General features: G+C 31.2%; 2 protein-coding genes across 6 annotated transcripts; both read right to left on the reverse strand.

Annotated features, from left to right (window-relative positions):
- Positions 1-355: 355 nt before the first annotated feature.
- On the reverse strand, positions 356-7686 carry SEX4 (dual specificity protein phosphatase (DsPTP1) family protein). 2 transcript variants are annotated; one of them, XM_028081111.2, is made up of 14 exons: positions 7438-7686; positions 7298-7361; positions 7156-7200; positions 6079-6181; positions 5465-5541; positions 5294-5370; positions 5108-5185; positions 3529-3661; positions 2490-2549; positions 2009-2065; positions 1667-1762; positions 1438-1497; positions 1213-1320; positions 356-742 (listed from the first exon to the last, which is right to left on the reverse strand). In XM_028081111.2, exons 1-14 carry the CDS (start codon positions 7461-7463, stop codon positions 611-613), a joined length of 1116 nt encoding a protein of 371 aa, XP_027936912.1. In that variant the 5' UTR covers positions 7464-7686; the 3' UTR covers positions 356-610. The 2 variants fall into 2 exon arrangements, with proteins under 2 accessions (XP_027936912.1, XP_027936913.1); XM_028081112.2 differs by lacking the exon at positions 7438-7686 and adding an exon at positions 6459-6572 and having other exon boundaries at positions 7298-7367.
- An 853-nt stretch (positions 7687-8539) lies between these two features.
- PHF1 (phosphate transporter traffic facilitator1) lies at positions 8540-14779 on the reverse strand. 4 transcript variants are annotated; one of them, XM_028081644.2, is made up of 11 exons: positions 14693-14779; positions 13831-14105; positions 13286-13386; positions 12416-12548; positions 12227-12318; positions 11834-11933; positions 11671-11743; positions 11435-11555; positions 10239-10358; positions 9083-9153; positions 8540-8986 (listed from the first exon to the last, which is right to left on the reverse strand). In XM_028081644.2, the coding sequence occupies exons 2-11, from the start codon at positions 14005-14007 to the stop codon at positions 8790-8792; spliced, it is 1185 nt and encodes a 394-aa protein (XP_027937445.1). In that variant the 5' UTR covers positions 14008-14105; positions 14693-14779; the 3' UTR covers positions 8540-8789. The 4 variants fall into 4 exon arrangements, with proteins under 4 accessions (XP_027937445.1, XP_027937444.1, XP_027937446.1 ...); XM_028081643.2 differs by lacking the exon at positions 14693-14779 and adding an exon at positions 14253-14507; XM_028081645.2 differs by lacking the exon at positions 14693-14779 and adding an exon at positions 14253-14498 and having other exon boundaries at positions 13831-14094.
- Positions 14780-18713: the final 3934 nt, after the last annotated feature.

Genomic DNA, 18713 nt, shown 5'->3' on the forward strand with positions numbered 1-18713 from the left:
TAAAAATTGAATTTTTTATCCATCTTACTTTTGATACCTCTCATATTTAATGGTTTTTTTTGTCATTTTCATAATCGCAAATTCAATTAATGCATGTACTATATATACGCTTAAACAATGAAATGGTGAAATTCCTCAAGATGGTCATTATTTTATATAATTGCCGTCGATTAATATATATATATATATATATATATATATATATATATATATATATATATATATATATATTATCCATTTTAGAACATATTTTTCATTACAGATTTATTCTTAAAATATATATCTCAAATAATAAAAGGAAAAAAAATATTTAAATAATTTTAAACTTCGAATTCTAAATAATTTGAGACCATCATTGAACGTGATAAGAACGCTCGGATATCCTGTCCTTTACAGAATACCAGAGACATATGATTACTATGGAACTCGAGATATCCTGTCCTTTACATAACACCAGAGACTTATGATTACTATGGAACTCAATTAACTCGGCAAGCCAACTTTATTACTACAACAGAGATCTTGTCTGAAGGTTTTTATTCAACCTTTTATTATACAACATGTATAAGTTATTGTACTTTACATATAAACAGAGACGTGCATTGATGGGTCACAGATCCTCATCAGGACAAGCTTCAAGAAACTCCTTTATTCTCAGTCGTTCCTCCGCTGTAAGATCAGGATCATCAGAACTGAATCTCTGCCGAAGGGAAACACGATCACTGCTGCTATTATCAAGGACCTATTAGGAGAGGATGAAATATGAGAAATCAGTTAAGAGACAAATAGAATGTGCACAAACTAATAATTCACAGTCAGATGATGAAATATAATGTGATGGGCTAAAATGTGGAGAGGCAAATAAAAAAAAGGGTTAAACCCTCCAAAAATTTTCACTGTTTTTCATAGCCAACATTTAACAAATATGTTAGTTTGGTTCTGACAGTAACTATTGTTTTTAAAATAATTATGTTAAAATCTGATCATTCTAGTAAGATTGAAATTTCAACAGGAGGTACCAAAAAACATTTAACCCTAAAACAATAACATGGTTGTGAGCGATAAATGTTGTGATACATTGTATTTTATTTTTATCTTTGAGCTGATTATCATGTACTAATTCTAGCTCTGAGCTTCTAGCAATTTCCTAGGATTCAAATACCAATCGCAAAATTTATTTTCTGAGCTATTTAGTTGAAGTTTATAACTTACTTGAATGAAATTATTGACATGGCCATCTTTGTTTGGAGAGGTTACAAGCTCATCATTATTGCATGTCCATACCCCATCAACAATGTACTTGTACTCATAGCGTCCTTCCTGGTAAATAAGACAATAAACTTATTTCTAATCAATCTATTGTTTTAATCACAGCGGCTGAGCCGACAAGTTATTGAACGTTCAATACTATGATCAAGTTTTAACAATTTCACTTACAGGTAGTTCCCTCTCGAGATACCACAAACCCGATTTGTCATCATAATCTAGGGGTACTCTCTGAAAAGAGATCAAGATTAAGTAAGATTTTGCATGAATTCGTATAAACAAGGTATATGTTAAAAACATAAGTCAAACTACGTGATCCAGATGATTTTAAAGATTAAAAGTCTTGGAATCTGAAATCAGACTATTCTTAAATCTAAATAAAATGAGACTAAATCATCACCTGCCCCCATCCAATATCAAGCCCTGAAATTTCCACCCTAGAGCAATTGCTGTCTTCCCATGACAAAGTGACAGGTTTCTTACTAAGGCCTGTAAGCTGAGTACCACAAATAAATAATGTTCAAAGGTGATATTTTTTTTGTTTTAATAAGAGGGAAACCAATAAAAAGATAAAAAAAATGAGGAACAGTTTCAAATAAATTCTCATCTTGAAACATCTAAATTAATTATGTCAGCTTTTAATGAGAAAAGACTTATCAGGAAGATCACACCTAATTAATATAACAAAAAAAATCCCATTAAAAATTTAAATCACAATAAATATAACATTAAATTGACTCACGATGTCAGCCGTCGCACTTTTAATGGCATCTAGTTTGGGAAAGCACTCCCTTTTGCTCTGCAAGACAAAAGAGTAAGAAAGAGGGCACAAGAAAACTTGACCAAATTCCAATCTCATTTCTCTCTTTACACCAAATGCATCTAAAATTGATTTAGAAGAATTATAATATATGAAACCGCTAGAATGAAAATTCTATGACATGCAGAAAACGAAAATGATATCAAATTAGTTTCTTTGGGTATACACAACTAGAGAATAGAACGCATATTTTGAGTAAAAGAACTCAGGAAAATAAATTAAATAAGAATGCTTCTAAACTAGATGTAAGAAAATAAATCTGTTAGTAACTAAACTGCCCAGTTCCATAATTCACAGATACCAAAATTTAGAAACTAGTGATTCAACTGTAAAATATTAATATAGAACCCCCCACGACTTTAAAATGTGGAACAATAGAAAAGGAAGTATTGAGCATAGTCACCTGAAGTAGTGTATGAGCCTCCTTGAATGTATAACCCAGAACCCAAAACATGTAGGCCGTCTGAGCAAAACAAATTGTTAGCAAATAATCTTACACACACAGAGAACTATAAAACACATAACTGATACATGAAATACCAAAATATTTGAGAAAAAGAAAATCAGACACCACCACCTTTTTCATCTCTATCTTTGAGATAGATTTAAATGATTTCATAGACATATCTACCACAAAATAAAAGAATATTGATTTTATGATTTCATTTCTACACTTTCTTCATAAAAACAATGGCATCTTCAATAAAAATCTGTAGATGAAATTAGGAGTGAATGTAACCAGATGACATAGATCCAGGCTATATAAAGTCAAACGATTCTAATAGCCCAAAGCACAAACAATGGACAATAAAAAGGGTCGCCCAAAGCTTAAGGTTCCCACTATTGTGAAATCTTGGAAATGGGGAGGGTCAGATGCACATAGCCTTAATCATGAGAAGATTTTGTTTCTGTAACCATAAACTGTGACTGCCTAATCACATGTCAAAATTCTTACTATTGTTTGTTTAGACAAAATTCATTATAAACATTTCTGAAAAAAATAAGAAAAAAATGAAATAAGTTTCTCTATAAGGTGAATTAACTTTTACGAGAGAAAAATAAGAAAGAATGAAATGATTTATAGGTGTTTAAATGTAGTCCTTTGCAGGTAGTAGTTTCTAAGACATAGACAACCAACTTTGATGGGCTGCAACAAGGCGAGCTAGGGGAGTTTTCTCAACATGGGGGTTTTCAACAACTTTCATTATTGAAAATGATCTATAGGTGTTTCATTCGTACCAATATATTTAAGTCAAAACCTTTTGAAACCATTCAGTATGTGAGAGGTTACTGAATACATTCACCACCTGCCCTTTGTGTATTTAACTACTTAAACATGAAACTATTTCCTTTACCATACACAGAACTAACCAAAACACCGTTTCAGGTTAAATATTCTACCAGTAATAAACAAGTAACACAAATAAAATCAAGGGACATACTGCAACGGCAGGAGCTCTTCCAAGTCCAGCAGTGCAATGAATATATGTTACACCTCCATTGGAATTTATTGCCTTATATAATTTGCTAACTACAGCTGGAAGCCGCATTCGTAGATCAAATGCATCAAAGTCCCTGTCACATCCATGTTAGATCATCACACAATGCGAAGAAGAACATGAAAAACAAAGGCAACAAACTGTAAAATGCAGAATATATCACTGTATAGTTACAAATGCCATGAGTAAAGAGAAACCCTAGTATAACACAAAGCACAACGCATACGTAAAGAAGAAATGACTAAATGTACCCATTTATACAAGATTAGAAATTATCATATGAAGGTGACATACCAACTAGTCTTACACAAAACACACACAAAGAACTCACCTGATTGCTTGAGCTTTTGACTCGCTCACAACCTAATACCTAAATCTTCAAAATTTCCTTTTGGTAACAATTTAAAAAACATATCTCACATTTTTTTTCTAGAATATTTTGGGGGGATGGGGTAAGTTATGAAAACATAAAACTAGTATCTGTTTGAGCATGGGAAAAAAGGAAATGCAAAATTTATATTACATGTGATGGGATAAGTACTAACTAACTGAAGATCCAGATAGAAAACCAAGATCTTATCTTACTCTCAACCAAGCTCCACAATGTAAGTAGGACCACACATCCTTGCCTCACTCAGAAAAAAAGAAGCGTGGCATACCATTACCATATTCGAGGTTTTCTTCCAAAGTAGATGCCTTTTACAAACATAAAAACAAGTAGAATGCGTCTTAAACCAAAACTAAAAATATAGAACAGTACATGATTGTGAGAAAGTTACTATGTGCGACACACATAGGGGATGTCTTGTGAGGAAGTAATTTTTAAATGAAAACGAGAAAAGAAAATATGGATCATACAATAATACACAAATGATCGATATTTTAAACTTTAAGCCACACAATTACTTTAAAACATTGAATGAATTTTACACCTTAATCTTTTTCGTTCGTGATAAGATCTAGTGGCAATGACTAATAATCATTCCTCTTACTCTCATTTAAAATAAAACCTGTAAATGATTTTGACATATTCATGACTTGTAAGAAAAAACTATAATTACAAAATACAAAAAAAGTAACATATTGCACAGGATCTATTCCACCTATAGTTTTAAACAATTTCGTAGAAAAAAATTCAAATTAATAATAATTCAGTTCAATTTAAGTTCACAGTGGGTTTCCTCATGCAGTCATTATTAAAATATCTACAACATGTCCACAATGTTTTGATTGTATAATCTGTTCAAAATATCAGTACAATATATTGAAACTCGAGTAATATCATACTTTATTTTCTTTGGCGAATGATAATTGTTAATATGTTAGCTTTTTTTGTTAATGTGGGGATTTGAACCCCCGACTTATCCCACCCTTCCTTTTACTATTACCACCTGGTCAACCTTATATCTTCTAATTCAATATCACAGTATTCAAAGCATCCTTTGTTTGTTTTATTCCTGCCAGTTTAAACATAATTATTTCCTTGACAGTTATGACAGAAATATTTGATCACATAACTAACCTTATCTCAGCTCGCAAGTGTTGAACATCATGTGCCTTGGCATATTCTTGTATGGCCTTAATATCAACTCCAAAATATCCAAGCAATTGTAAGGAAACACAATGGTTCATCATTTGCTAGACTAAATACTTGGTCTTTGTCTAAAACGATGAATGTGAATCTAATTAAACAAATTGATTAGGATACTCAAGGTCTGGATTTTGTTGTAAGCAAAATATTGTTTTCACTCCAATCCTACGCAACTTCTCAACATCATCAGGAGTCTGGCAATTTGAGAAAAAAAATAAAATAAAAGTCAGAGGACCAAACAAGATTTGACATAATTGGATCAGGTATCTATAATTGAAACAAAAATACCTGTGGGCATGATCCCACAATTAAGTCTGGACGGATGAAGTTATAGTTCATTCCTAACTCGTGCTTATAAGTCAAAACTGAGTAGCACTTTGTTAGAAAGGGTAACAACATGAATTATTCAAAGAACAAAATAATAGGATAGGCAATTGAGTGTTCCTATAGTCAATCCAAACTATTAGTTAAATATGAATATTACAAAACCTAAGAATGTTAGAATTAATTGCAGCAAACATAATGAAGATTTATCCCATAATATGAAATATTTCATCACAACTACCGAAAAATAAATTACAATTGATCAGGGAGCTTCAAGCTAAAGATACTCTCGGTTTACCCCATATTGTATTCCATGTCTTTTACTTATCTAGAACCACAAAGTAGGAAAAGACCAACAAATGTGAGAAATGAAGATGAAATGGAAGATATTCTGATTCATAAGGCAAACAAACGATGAAGAAAACTTAGGAGAAGCAATTAAAACAAGACCTTGGTCTATACTGAAATTTAGGTTTCTGTAGGGGCCTAAATAATGTTTGATCAATGCAGTCAAGTCTATCTAACAAGATAAGGCTACATCATTGTTGAACTAGAAGAACAAAAAATATTAAACATACCAGCACCCATAGCTTCTGTCATGTTATGAGAATATGTCTCAGACTTTTCCTCCTCCTTGCTGACATTACTTTTGTCTGCACTTGGTGCAGAACCTGAAGCAGCCTGCAAAAGAAAATGGCAATCAAGTTCTCTAGAAAAACAAAGGAAATATGAAGCAGAAACGACGTGAATAGCAGATACCAATAAGTCCATTTATACAGTCAAGCCTAAGTGAGGATGAATATTTCACAGGGCAGGGCATATAAATAACAAACAGTGTTCATCTTTTTAGAATTTTACAGTTATTTCTGCAGCAATATCTCCCTGTTTTCTTTACATTTAAATTTGCTTGCCGGAACACACCAAAATGACAAATCTTACAACTTTTAAATGACAACACCTTCATGAATTCTGGTAGATTCCAGAATATGCCGTGAACATTCCACAATTTCCATGCATTCACATGTTGTCTAATTATTCCATCCATAAGCTCATAGTGTAATCCTCACAAAAACTGAATCAGGTTCAAGACAATGAATGTATTGAGCAACAAAAAATCCAGTAATATTATCTTATTTGATGGATGTTGACAAAATGCAATATTATTCCAAGTCTTAGCTTTTGGGTGGGAACAAATTCAATACTACATAACCGACTCATAATGAGTATAACTTCCCCCATACATAGTTCAATCCGGTCATATCACTAGTTGTACAACAGCGACTTAGGATTTGTTTAGACAAATTTCTTCAAAAGGACTTCCAAAAGATTCAAATTAACTTATGCATAGGCTAAAAAGTAAGAATTTAGGAAAGTTATAGCTTCTACAAATTATATACAAACTAATTCAAATTTTTAGAGAAAATCCGTCCACTCTTTCTTGTAAAAGTTGTTAGAAATAAGTTTGTCTAAACATAATCAGATGAGTATAGCTTCCCACTTTTATACTTCAATAGGGTCACATCACCAGTTGACACAGAATTTCCAACAGTAAGAGCTTTTAATAGATTGAACATGAAAATACTACAAAAACTATACTAACAAAATATTATTAAAAATAAACTAGAGAAAGGGAAAAGCAAAGATTGTGTAGCTACCTTGAGCGCCATACTTCGATTATGATGAGAATTATAGACGATTCTCTGTATCCAGCGTTGAAAAAAGAGGGTGTGAGAGAGGAAGATAAGTATAATAATTGTAGATAGGTATCAACGAAATAAAAGGGAAAATGGAATGTACCAGCGAGAGGGGGAGATTGTTGCGGTGGCGCGTGGCAACATTTTCGAAGGGCAAAAGAGAGAATCTGAAAAATAAGGAATCTGATTCTTTTGATTTGGATAACAATAGAATGAATTGATAAGGAAGAAGGATAAACGAACCGAGAAAGATTGTGAAGACAGTTCATGATATTTGTCTGAGTTAAGTGGCACGCTGCAACACTGCACTGGGTTTTGTTTGGATTTGAGATTGATATTGTTATTTTTCTTCTTCTCACTCTATTCTTTGTTGGGAGGGAAAAGGGTCAAATCAAGAACCAGCATAAAAAGCCAACATCCTTTTACACTTTTCCTCTCGTCGCATAACTATCTTGTTGAATCACGAGAAAGAATCTAAAAACTCACGCATAAAATATCCTTTTATCTAAAAATTTATCTTCGTCAAAATTTCGTAGGTTTTCGTAATATATTTTGCACCGAGAAGTTATTCTTTTAACTAACATAAAATTGTTACTTTAAATAAATGAGTTTTCTGTCGGATTTTTTTTAGCTGTTTGTCCTTAAAAACATACTACTTTTAGTATATTGGTTTTTTTTTAACATATTTTAAAACATTAAAGTTAGTGTACGTATTTTAAAAATGCAACACAAGAAAGCAGAATAATATTCAGTGGAAAATTCAAATTCTAAATAAATATGGTTTTGTTTCTTCTCTTTACACATCTGTTTTTACTTTATTTTTCTTGAGATATTTTCTTAGAAACTAATTTTTGTTCTATCATGGTATAGTTATTACGTGACTGGGTATCTACAAAATTAATCAATGCTCCAAAAATAAAAGGTATAAAAAAACATATATAAATCATCCAACATATCATAACCTCAAAATGTTTTTCCGATTCAACTTTCGTATACGCAGATACATCTCATATAATCAAAACAAGTTAATTGATTATATATATATATATATATATATATATATATATATATATATATATATATATATATATATAAGTTATACAATACATTTTAAATTAATTGATGAAAATTTTAATAATTTTTAAATTGTATGAAAAATAAATAGACTTAATCTATTTGATAAAAAATTGTGAAAATCGTGTTAATGAAATTTAATTTTAAGGAAAGTAAAAAAAATAATCCAATTTTCATCCTATGCCATAAATTGAATCCCTATCTGCCCTGTGTTTTTTAAATGAAATGCCAAAAAATAAAAGAGGTTATCAATACGATCAAGAAACGAAAATAAGAAAATGGAAAAATATCCAGACACTTCAATGGATCCATAACATAGCAGCTAGTACAAAACATCCTAAGTGGAATTTTCAAATTTAAGAAAGCCGTTTGATTATTCCTAAAGTTTCTAATAAAATTACATATCAATAAATAGAAGTAAATGCTTGTAATGAGTCAAGTGGCTAAAAATATACAAGGGCTTAGATAAATGTTGATACAACAGCGCAGCACTGAAGACTAAATCAAGAGTTTTTGTGTTGTCACATATCAACTGGTCCCCAAACATTTTGGTCTTCATAAGACTGGGGATCTCTTAACACAGGTTTAAACCTAGGTCTTGCTGGTTGGTCTTTGCCCATGGGAAATTTCCAAAATGAATCAGAGTTCTCAAAGAATATGTAAAATGCAACAATTGATGCTAAAAATAGTCCCAAAAGCACCAAATAGATCTGCCACTCTGCAGGTTTGAGAGGATATTTAAAATGTCAAATTGAATATAGTTAGGGTATGCCATTAGAAGGAAGAAGGGATGTGTGCATATGTAAGAGAAAACCTTTCCAATCTTTAGGTACTGTCAGCTTAGTGACCAGGGCTCCCCATTCTACCGAGGTTGTCAGCACAACCCTGAACAAGAAAAGCCCGGGTGAGTATACAAGAAAAAAGGAGGTAGATTCATTAGGTTAATTCAGTGAGTATCTTACTAATTGCCAATGATCATGCAATCAGACTTCAAGTCTGATTGGTTCTCTAAAAAACCAAGGTTCAATTTCAAGAAAGTTCACATTTACTCTGGCTAATAATCTTATGGGGGGAAAATTCATTGCTGATATTAATCATGATCATAAGGGAATTGTAAGCTATCCTAGACCCATTTCAGCTATAACCTGTCAGTTACACTGTGCCTTATCAGGATAGTCCAGGGAACAGCTTCATTGTCCAATATTATCTGCAGTCATAATTTGTTCACCAAATCATTTGTCTTGAAATTTGGATTCAGGACTAACTCAACCTTAAAAGCTAACTCATAGGGTGAGGGTTGTATGTGAGACTTAGTTTTTCTAGTATTTTGCACACCTTTCTTCGCATGTACGATTTTGTAATTCTACGCTTCTGACTGATTTTCCTTGATCTCTCTCAAGCAAACTCGAGTCAAAACATGACCTAATATTTTGAAAACCACTTATCATGCATACTTGCTACATCGATCCAATGTTTCCTAATAATACATATATAGCTTCTAAATATTGGATTCTTAGATTATAAAATCCAAAAATCTGAGAAGGGAGAAACTCAGATGATTAAGCATGTTCATACTATCGCAAATCATCTTCTTTATGTAACCATCTATCTTTTTGGAAGTGAACACATTCTCCTTAGCCTCTAGCTTTTTCTTTTGTAAGTATCACAAAGGCTAATATAACTTTCCTTTCTAACATTTACACAGTTCTTAAAATACCATTTACACTAACCACTATGTTCCCAATTTTTGTTTTAGAATTTGGGAAAATAAGGCTTTAACAATTTACTCAAAGTCTACATAAATCCGTACCCAATGAATGTTCCAATATTCAAATGAAAAGCTTAATCCCAACTTTGTGACCAATGTTGAAAAAGAAGGAGGTTTAACCAATTTACTAAAAGCCTACTTGGATTGGTATTTATTTATTTATGAAAGGTGCCAAATTAAACCAATAGAGGATAGAGACTACCTTTCCCCAGGACAGAACTCAAGTGATGAAATATCTGTACCCAGGTGCAGTCTTCTGCTATAATGGTATATCTGCATTTTCTTTACTTCAACTACACATATGTCTCCATCTTTACTGCCCCTGGACTCACAGAAGTTTGATGAGTTGAAATACAGGAGGCATATACCATAAAATGTAATGTGATATACAAGTTAAGTGCAAATCATATTTCAAGCTTGCAGGGCTTCAATTTTTTTAATCAAAACAATATAGTACTTTGCAGACAACGTTTCAACCACATATGCATTAAATTGGAGAAATGGTAAACACAAACTAAAAAGCTCAGCAGTTATAAGGAAATGATTGGGTAGTTCTATCACCCAGATGACTTATGTGTGCAAAGGAAAAAAGATGATTCACAAGAAAATAGATAGATATAATCAGTGCAACATAATTATAAATATCAAGCTATAGTAGATCAATAAGAGACAAAGTAATAAGATGTAAAAGCATGGTCAATATCACAGTTTTGGCAACATGGACAAAATCACTATATGTGTTAACATAAAAGAGAAAGAGACATAGGATAAATCCCTAATGTGTATTGAGAACATAGGGTTATGCATTTATAAATAGGAAAATACAAAGAGATGAGATGAGCCTAAGCCCATTACATTTAAAACTAACACATAATATTGTAACTAACAATATCTAATAATATCTTAACCATATCAACAATAAGATTAATGTAAATTTTAAAAAAGACTTCTTTTTGTGATCACGTATTCATTGAAGAACTTCCTGGTCAACATTTTCAGATTGGGATATTTACTTCCACATCGTGACTGAAGTTTTAGCTTTGATTATTATGGAGTGGTTTGTTTAACCTAGGGAGTAGTCAGGTAAACAAAATACATTCCTGGTTAAAAATTTTAGACTGGGACATTTACTTTTGAATCAGATAATGCACTGGGGGGAGAGAATACAAGCACTCCTTCCAGTATGCAGAACTGCTTGGCATAACAGAAGGCAATTGAATATAAATTGTGTTGGATAAAACAAAAGAAATAAAAATTCTAAATCCTAAAGAGAAGACTTGCGATGATTACATGTCTCAGACAAATTTTCAAAATCAAAAACTGACAAAAGATTAAGGAAGAATGTTGACCAATGACCACACATAAGCCCAAAATTCAGAAGGTAACTGTAGGTCTTACAGAGAAAGGTATTTCCCATCTTGGCTAATAGACATTACTGAAGCAGACTTTCTAATCAGCCTCTTGTGCCCAATTTTATTCCATGTGCTAATATCATAAACTGAAGTGACTGAAGTATCACCTGCACAGAGACAGAGATGTCTACAATGAAGGCCATGCTTTGCTGGTCAAATACATCTGAAGAATATGCAAATTAATACCATAGAATATACATGAGAAACCAGATACTCTCATACCTTTTTGAACAGAGCAAAATAGAAATGGTTTGGTTCCATCCTTGGAAAATCGACACAGTTCAATCTTTTCATCCTAAAGAGACACAACGAAATATTTAGATCATGCAATATAAGTAACTGCTTACAGATCTTGCCACAGGTTCTTAAATCAAATATACCATACCGAACGGCGAGACAAAGTAGTCAATGGAACGCCATCTTCAATCTTCCAGATTCTTGCTGACCCATCAGTAGAAGTTGAAGCTAGAAATTCTGAGTCTAGACTGAAGTATGAGAAAAATGAAGGCAGTAGAGTAAGTATCAATGTCTTGTTTCTGGCTTAAGATATTTACAATGTCACATACTTTTATTATCTAAATAAATAAAAGATCATATATACACAGTCAAGTTATTGCAGGCATGAAAATGGAAAGCAAAAATTATCTTCTCTCTTTGTAAGAAGTCCAAATAAAATTACAATAGTTACCAACTCTGTCAATTACTTTTAAAATTTACTAGATGTATGGACTAATGCATCTTTTAGCAGGATTCAACTGGATTTGTTTATTATACCTACCTAAAATCCATATCCCGGACTGATTTATGTGCTCTAGGTTCATCCAAAATCACGCCCATACTAGGCCACTCCATAATTCTGAGATGTCCATCCTACACTTGTCAAAGACAGAAAGTCAAACATACAGGATCAAACTTAGTACTGCACAGAAAATAAAATCAGTTGTTTGGATTCTAGAGCTATGCTTACCAACCCACCAGCAGCAAATTTAGACCCATCAACACTAAAACTAATGCATTTCTGGGGACCAATACCCTGTAGAGGAGTGAGTTCCTTAGCCAACAACTTCATGTTTGTTTCACGACCATACAGCTCAAACAATCTACAAGCCATAGAAAAATAATTCAATCCATATATCTATATGAATTAAGAAACATGGGAGGATCTTCTACCCAATATTATACATCTAGAGGCTAGAGCATGAAGTTTGTAGGCTGGACCAGACATGTGCAGGTGGGCAAACATCAAGACTGAATATGCTTTCAAATCACATTAGAATTTAAAATAAAATGGGTCTTAGAAAACCTCAAAAAGTTAACTCAAGTGGGGAGGATTTTGGTCATATAACCAACTGATGAAGAAATGGGTCTTAGAAAACCTCAAAAAGTTAACATCAAGACTAAGTCATTATGAAGTGTATTTTGGCCATATAACCAACTGATGTAGTTTCTTCACACAGTATCCAAAGAAGACAGACATCATATGATGAAAATAACTAGAAGAAAAAATCCAGCTATCTATACTTAAGAAACAACCATAACTACTATGTGAGATATTCACCTAGTTCCTGGGTAAAAGAATAACAAGAAACTGTGCAAAAGAAATCTGGTTGTAGACTTGAGCCCACAGTATTATTTTTCCCACTGAGTAATTAAAGGAAGATAATATGATTGACGTCTGATTCTAAGATTATTGAAAGTGGAAGGGATTGCTAATTTTAGAAATGCAAGTTGAGAACCGGCATTAAAATATTTCATCGGATTGATATATATATATATATAGATATAGATATAGAAGAACAAATTTTCAATCCCAAAAGATCTGACAAAAGGGACTTACTTGCAGTTACCGTTGCTGAAAGCACACACAAAATCATCCCCACTAGGGTGAACTGCAATAGCATCAGGATCACCTTCCTCTGCTTCCAACACATAGGTGGTCTGAAATATCAAACAAATAAAAACATCAATAAAACAAAAAGTAAAAGCCCATTCGTGCTTTGCTTCCATTCAGCAACCCAGAAACTCAACACTGAAAATATTTTCAACAACAGAATTCGTGCATAATATCTACTTCCACTAACCATCTGCTTCCGGGAGGAAAACATAAACGTTTTCAGCCAAATACTAAAAGGATAAGCACAAATTCGAATGTTTCACTCCACATAATCTACATCCTCAGACATCCGCAAACACAATACATTAAGAAAATAACTTTAACTTACATTAACAAGGGTCTGGACAAAGTAAGTTAGAGTTTCAAATGATTACACTACATGATATAGGATAAATTACAGGCACAAACACACAAAAGAACACATGTTTGGTATGTATATTATACTTATACTTATACTTATACTTGTATTCAGAGTTTTAGAGATATACCAGAGGAGAGGTAGACAAAGAAATGGTCGTAGGGTCGAAGGAGAAAATCTCGAGGAGAGCAGGACAAGAATTGCCACGTCTGGACCTTCCCAACACCACCAAATTCAAATTCTCGGGCCTCCGAATCCACGACCCGCAAGTAACTGGACCCTGCGGTGAACCTGCATCATTCCCCATAGAAAGTGTTCGAAAACTGAATACCCAGATTCCAAGTTCGCTTCTTTTTCCAATTGAGGTGCGACAAATGGAACTCTTTGGAGATGGCTGAATTAATTCTTCAGCAAATTCAAATAGAAATATCAGAAAGAAGAGAACCCCAGTTAAAAGAAAAGTCAAAAAGCATAGAAAGAGGCTTTGGCCTGTTTTATTTAATCACTTATTAGCAATAAACTAAACACACATTCAAAACAGACATGTCTCACCTTTTAATGTGAGTAGTAGGTACGCGCAATTGTAGGGTTTAACGATGATTTTACTTGAACGCAATATGAAAACAAAACTAATAGAGAATATTAGGGTTGGAAAATTTGAAACGATTTGTTTAATGGAAGAAGGGTCCAGTAACAGGATGGTGGAAGAAACATTGTCAACTATGGAAATATTCGCTTAAGATTCCGCGGCATTAGCGCCACGTTGTTACTGTGTGCCGTAAGGGGACAATAGAACAGAGTGGCTAATTTTTATCTAACAAAGAAATTGTTTGGCAGTGTTTTGTGTATATGCAGAGGGTTACACTGATTTAAATGATTAATTTTCATTAAAGATGCTTAATTTTACTCCGTTCTAACCAATGTTAAGTTGATCACCATAACAAGTCATGTTAAGAATAGTACAGTGGTGAAATCGCAGATCAGTAACTAACCTCGCCGCAAAGAAGATGCAAAAGTGATGGCACTGCACTGGAGATTAGGGCAGTAGATTTTAATGGTGAGATTTTACACAGGATTTATTTGCTTGAGTTGGAATTTGTTTTCATTACAATTTATAATGTGGACCAAATCATCTACGCTACATATAAAGACATATAATTTGGAGAGATATTTTATCTTTTAGTAAATAAAAAAGATATGTCTACGTTTCTTTAATAAAATAAATAAATAAATATCTTGATTTATCTATGATCTATAATAATATTTTTTTTAGTCTTTTTTTTAATATATTTTACTTTATTTTTAATAAATATAATTTTATTGAATATATTAATTTAATAATATTATAATATATAAAAAAATTCTATTTTTTAATATATTTTATTTTATTTTTAATAAATATAATTTTATTTTATATATTAATTTAATAATAATATATTATCATCATCTTATTATATAACATCAAATAATATCACGTATATTTGAAAATGTTTATATGTGTAAGCTAGTTTTAAAATAATGACAGTTTTTTCTCTTCAAAGATACTTGTTATATACTTTTTTTAATACAATTTAAAAAAAAAAGAGTTATATTTGCGAGCAATGAGTTCAAGTAATTTAGTAATTCACTTGTCGACCAAATTGATACTTAAATTTATTTGATTTTTTTTTTTAAATAAAGTAATTTAAAGTAAAATTATTAGTGAAAAGAAAAACATTAACTATTAAAAAATTAGTTAGAATTCGATTTTATATATCTACATATTGTTGTTTAAATCTACAACATTAAAGTTATTTTTAAAATATTATTTTTTAAAAACTTACACTTTCGTTTAGTAGGGACCAACCTACTTCAAACATTGGTTTAGTAAAGGTCGACCTGCGTGAGGCAGTTTTGGTTTAGCAGGGGTCACTTGCGTTAAGCATTTTTTATTTAACAGAGGTCAACCTGCTTAAGGCATATTTGGTTTAGGATTTAGCAAGGGCTGACTTGCTTTAAGAATTTTTGGTTTAGGAGGGGTCAACCTACTTATGCTTTTGGTTTAATAGGGTCCTACTTGCTTTATATATTTTTGGTTGGGTTAAATATATTTTGGATCCCTCAAGTTTCAGTGAATTTTGAAATTAGTCCCTCATCAAAATTTTATACCAATTTAGTCCTTCATCTTTTAAAATGCGTGAATTTAGTCCTTTTAACCAAATTTTGTTAAATTTATCTGACGTTTAAAGCACATTTCATGATAGTATTTAAGTTAACATTGAAGAAAAAATGTGTCAAACAGTATAAATAATTTAAATACTATCATGAAATGCGCTTGAAACGTCAGATAAACTTAACAAAATTTGGTTAAAATGACTAAATTCACGCATTTTGAAAGATGAATGACTAAATTGGTCAAAATTTTTGATGAGGGACTAATTCCAAATTTCGTTGAAACTTGAGGGACAAAAACATATTTAACCCTTTTTGGTTTAGTAGGAACTCACATGCTTCAGTCATTTTTGGTTTACCAACTTGCATTAGGCATTTTGGGTTCAGCAAGGGTTGTTTTTCAGTTGAGTTGGAATGTCGTTTTAAGCAGCCATCCCTGCCCCCAAGTAGAACTTAGAGTCAGTCGATTTAGACCTAGGCCATGCCACCTCTGATATTAACATCATAAATATGACAGTGTGAAACAATTTCTTACTCTGTTAGCTCTTTCGTTAAGACCGCCAACATTTATAGAGTTCAGAGTCGAAAAGTCATTAGAGGTCATCACGAGCCCCTAGTGTCGAGAATCGGAAGACCTTTATTGTCTCTTTTCATTTCCCAACTTAGACTATTAGTGTTTTCATTGACAATTTTTTATTATCGTGAATTTTTCATGTTGAGTATGGTCGAGATCTCGTTTTACTGAGTCTCACGGTACGCACCAATTGTTTCAGCAAAAAAAAAAACATGCGTTCCTTACGGAAGACAAAGATGTAAAAAAAATAAAAAATTATATTAATCTTTTAACGATTTAAAGTAAATTATACATTATAGTTAAAATACATTTTTAGTCTCAATTTTCGTTAAGTTTTGTTAAATAAGTCTTAAATTTGGTTGTGTTCAAATAGGTCTCAATTTTTGTCAATTTTGTTCAATTGGGTTCTTTTTTGCTAACACCGTTCAAATCATTAACGACCATGAACAATGACTACCATGTGTCACTTCGTGTTATTTATTTATTTATTTATTTTTATTTTAAAAAAATTTAAATGTCCACGTATTAACCCAACAACGTGCCACGTGTCAAAGTCAATGTTCAATATTCAATGTGGTCCATATATTTGTTATTTTTGTTCAATTTAGTCTAATTTTTTGTTAAAATAAATCAATTTGGTCCCTCTCCAAATTAAAACCAAATTTAATTTTTATATTAAAATTCTTATTAAGTATTTTTATATAATATATTAAATTTCACATCATTATAACTTTGATATAAAAATTAAATTTGGTTGCATATTCGATAGGATAAAATTGGTCAATTTTAAACAATTATGACTAAATTGAACAAAAATAACAAATATAGGGACCAAATTGAATATAGAACATTGACTTTGACATGTGACACCTATTGGGTTGACACGTTGACATTTTAAAAAAATTATAAAAAAATTCAAAAAATTCAAAAAAAAAATTAAAAAAACCACGAAGTAACACGTGACGGTCATTGTTCACAGCCGTTAATGATTTAAATAGTGTTAGCAAAAAAGGACTCAATTGAATAATATTGACAAAAATTGGGACATATTCGAACACAAAACTAAAATTAAGACTTATTTGACAAAATTTGACAAAAATTGGGACAAAAAAGTATTTTAACCTACATTATATTATCAGACTCTTAAGAATGTTGCCACATACAAACCTCATTAATAAATTAATGGGTTAATTTATGATCAATTTTAATAATTTATCAATAATGGGTCACACACAAACTAATGTGATGATATTTGTCGGTGGAGAAAAATATTACTAATTAAATTGAATAATTTAATTTTAATTAATTAATATATTTTCTTTAAGTGAAATATTATTTTATGATAACACCAAAAAATACAATTAATAAAACTTTAAGAATATATAAAATCGATGAATTAACTTTCAAATATAATTTTATAAGAATTAGTTTGTTACCGAATATAAATATTTAGTTTGGTTTTTATTAGATAGAAACAAGAGACAAATGTGGTGCTCATTGATTTTCTATAAGATATAATAAAATAAACTTTAAAATATACATATTTAAATGAGAAGTAGGGGCGGACGTTAAAAAAGAAAAACTCTCAATGAGTGGTTAAAGAATTTGATTCCATGAGTTAAGTGTTGACACAATAGATATCATTTGGTATCATTTGGTGTGGATACACGTAAAATAATCTTTATAAGTTAAATAAAAAATTTCTAAAAACTATTAATATGATATTTTTTCTTAAATTTGTTATCTCATTAATATTTAGTATGTTTAATTTAACCAAAATAAGTTTATATTTTTTATTAAATATATTATGAATGCCATCTATGATCTTCAAAAACCACTCAGGACAAAAAAAATGTCACTATATACGAAAAATCATCAAACGAATCACAATTATAATCCGCAAACAAGATCAATAATTGTTTCAAGTAAATTAGAAAAAAAAGGATGATAAGAAAAAATATTAATAGTCAACAAATTAAACGTGTAAACTGTGAAAAAAAAAAATAGGGCAGAAGAAAGATTAAGGAGTTATTATATAGAATAATGATACTTTAACCCACTTTTTGTACTTATTTTTAATCCACCACTCTCATTATCTTTAAATTATCATATCATATTATTATAAAAAATTAAAATAGATGATCTAAGAGTGATGAGAATGATAAGTTAAAAATGGGGAAAAAAATAAAGTAAAATATCATTTTCCTATTATATATCACAAAAAGATTAAACCGGTAAAACAAAGCTAAAAGTTATATAGATAGCAAACAATAATGAATTGACAAAAA

This window comes from Vigna unguiculata, chromosome 7, assembly GCF_037176805.1.
Source record: "Vigna unguiculata cultivar grain cowpea cultivar isolate G323 ecotype 2 chromosome 7, ASM3717680v1, whole genome shotgun sequence".
In the NCBI taxonomy this organism is placed as follows: Eukaryota; Viridiplantae; Streptophyta; class Magnoliopsida; order Fabales; family Fabaceae; genus Vigna; species Vigna unguiculata.

Excerpts from the sequence above, each read along its gene's own strand:
- SEX4 (XM_028081111.2), bottom strand. The coding sequence starts at position 7,463 with ATGAACTGTCTTCACAATCTTTCTCG. Across the intron at positions 2,550-3,528 it reads GAAGAGCTCCTGCCGTTGCA|ACGGCCTACATGTTTTGGGT; the intron begins GTATGTCCCTTG and ends TGTTTTGCTCAG. Across the intron at positions 2,066-2,489 it reads AGGCTCATACACTACTTCAG|AGCAAAAGGGAGTGCTTTCC; the intron begins GTGACTATGCTC and ends TTTGTCTTGCAG.
- PHF1 (XM_028081644.2), bottom strand. The coding sequence starts at position 14,007 with ATGGGGAATGATGCAGGTTCACCGCAGGGTCCAGTTACTTGCGGGTCG. Across the intron at positions 12,319-12,415 it reads AATTTGCTGCTGGTGGGTTG|GATGGACATCTCAGAATTAT; the intron begins GTAAGCATAGCT and ends TGACAAGTGTAG. Across the intron at positions 8,987-9,082 it reads AGTACCTAAAGATTGGAAAG|AGTGGCAGATCTATTTGGTG; the intron begins GTTTTCTCTTAC and ends TCAAACCTGCAG.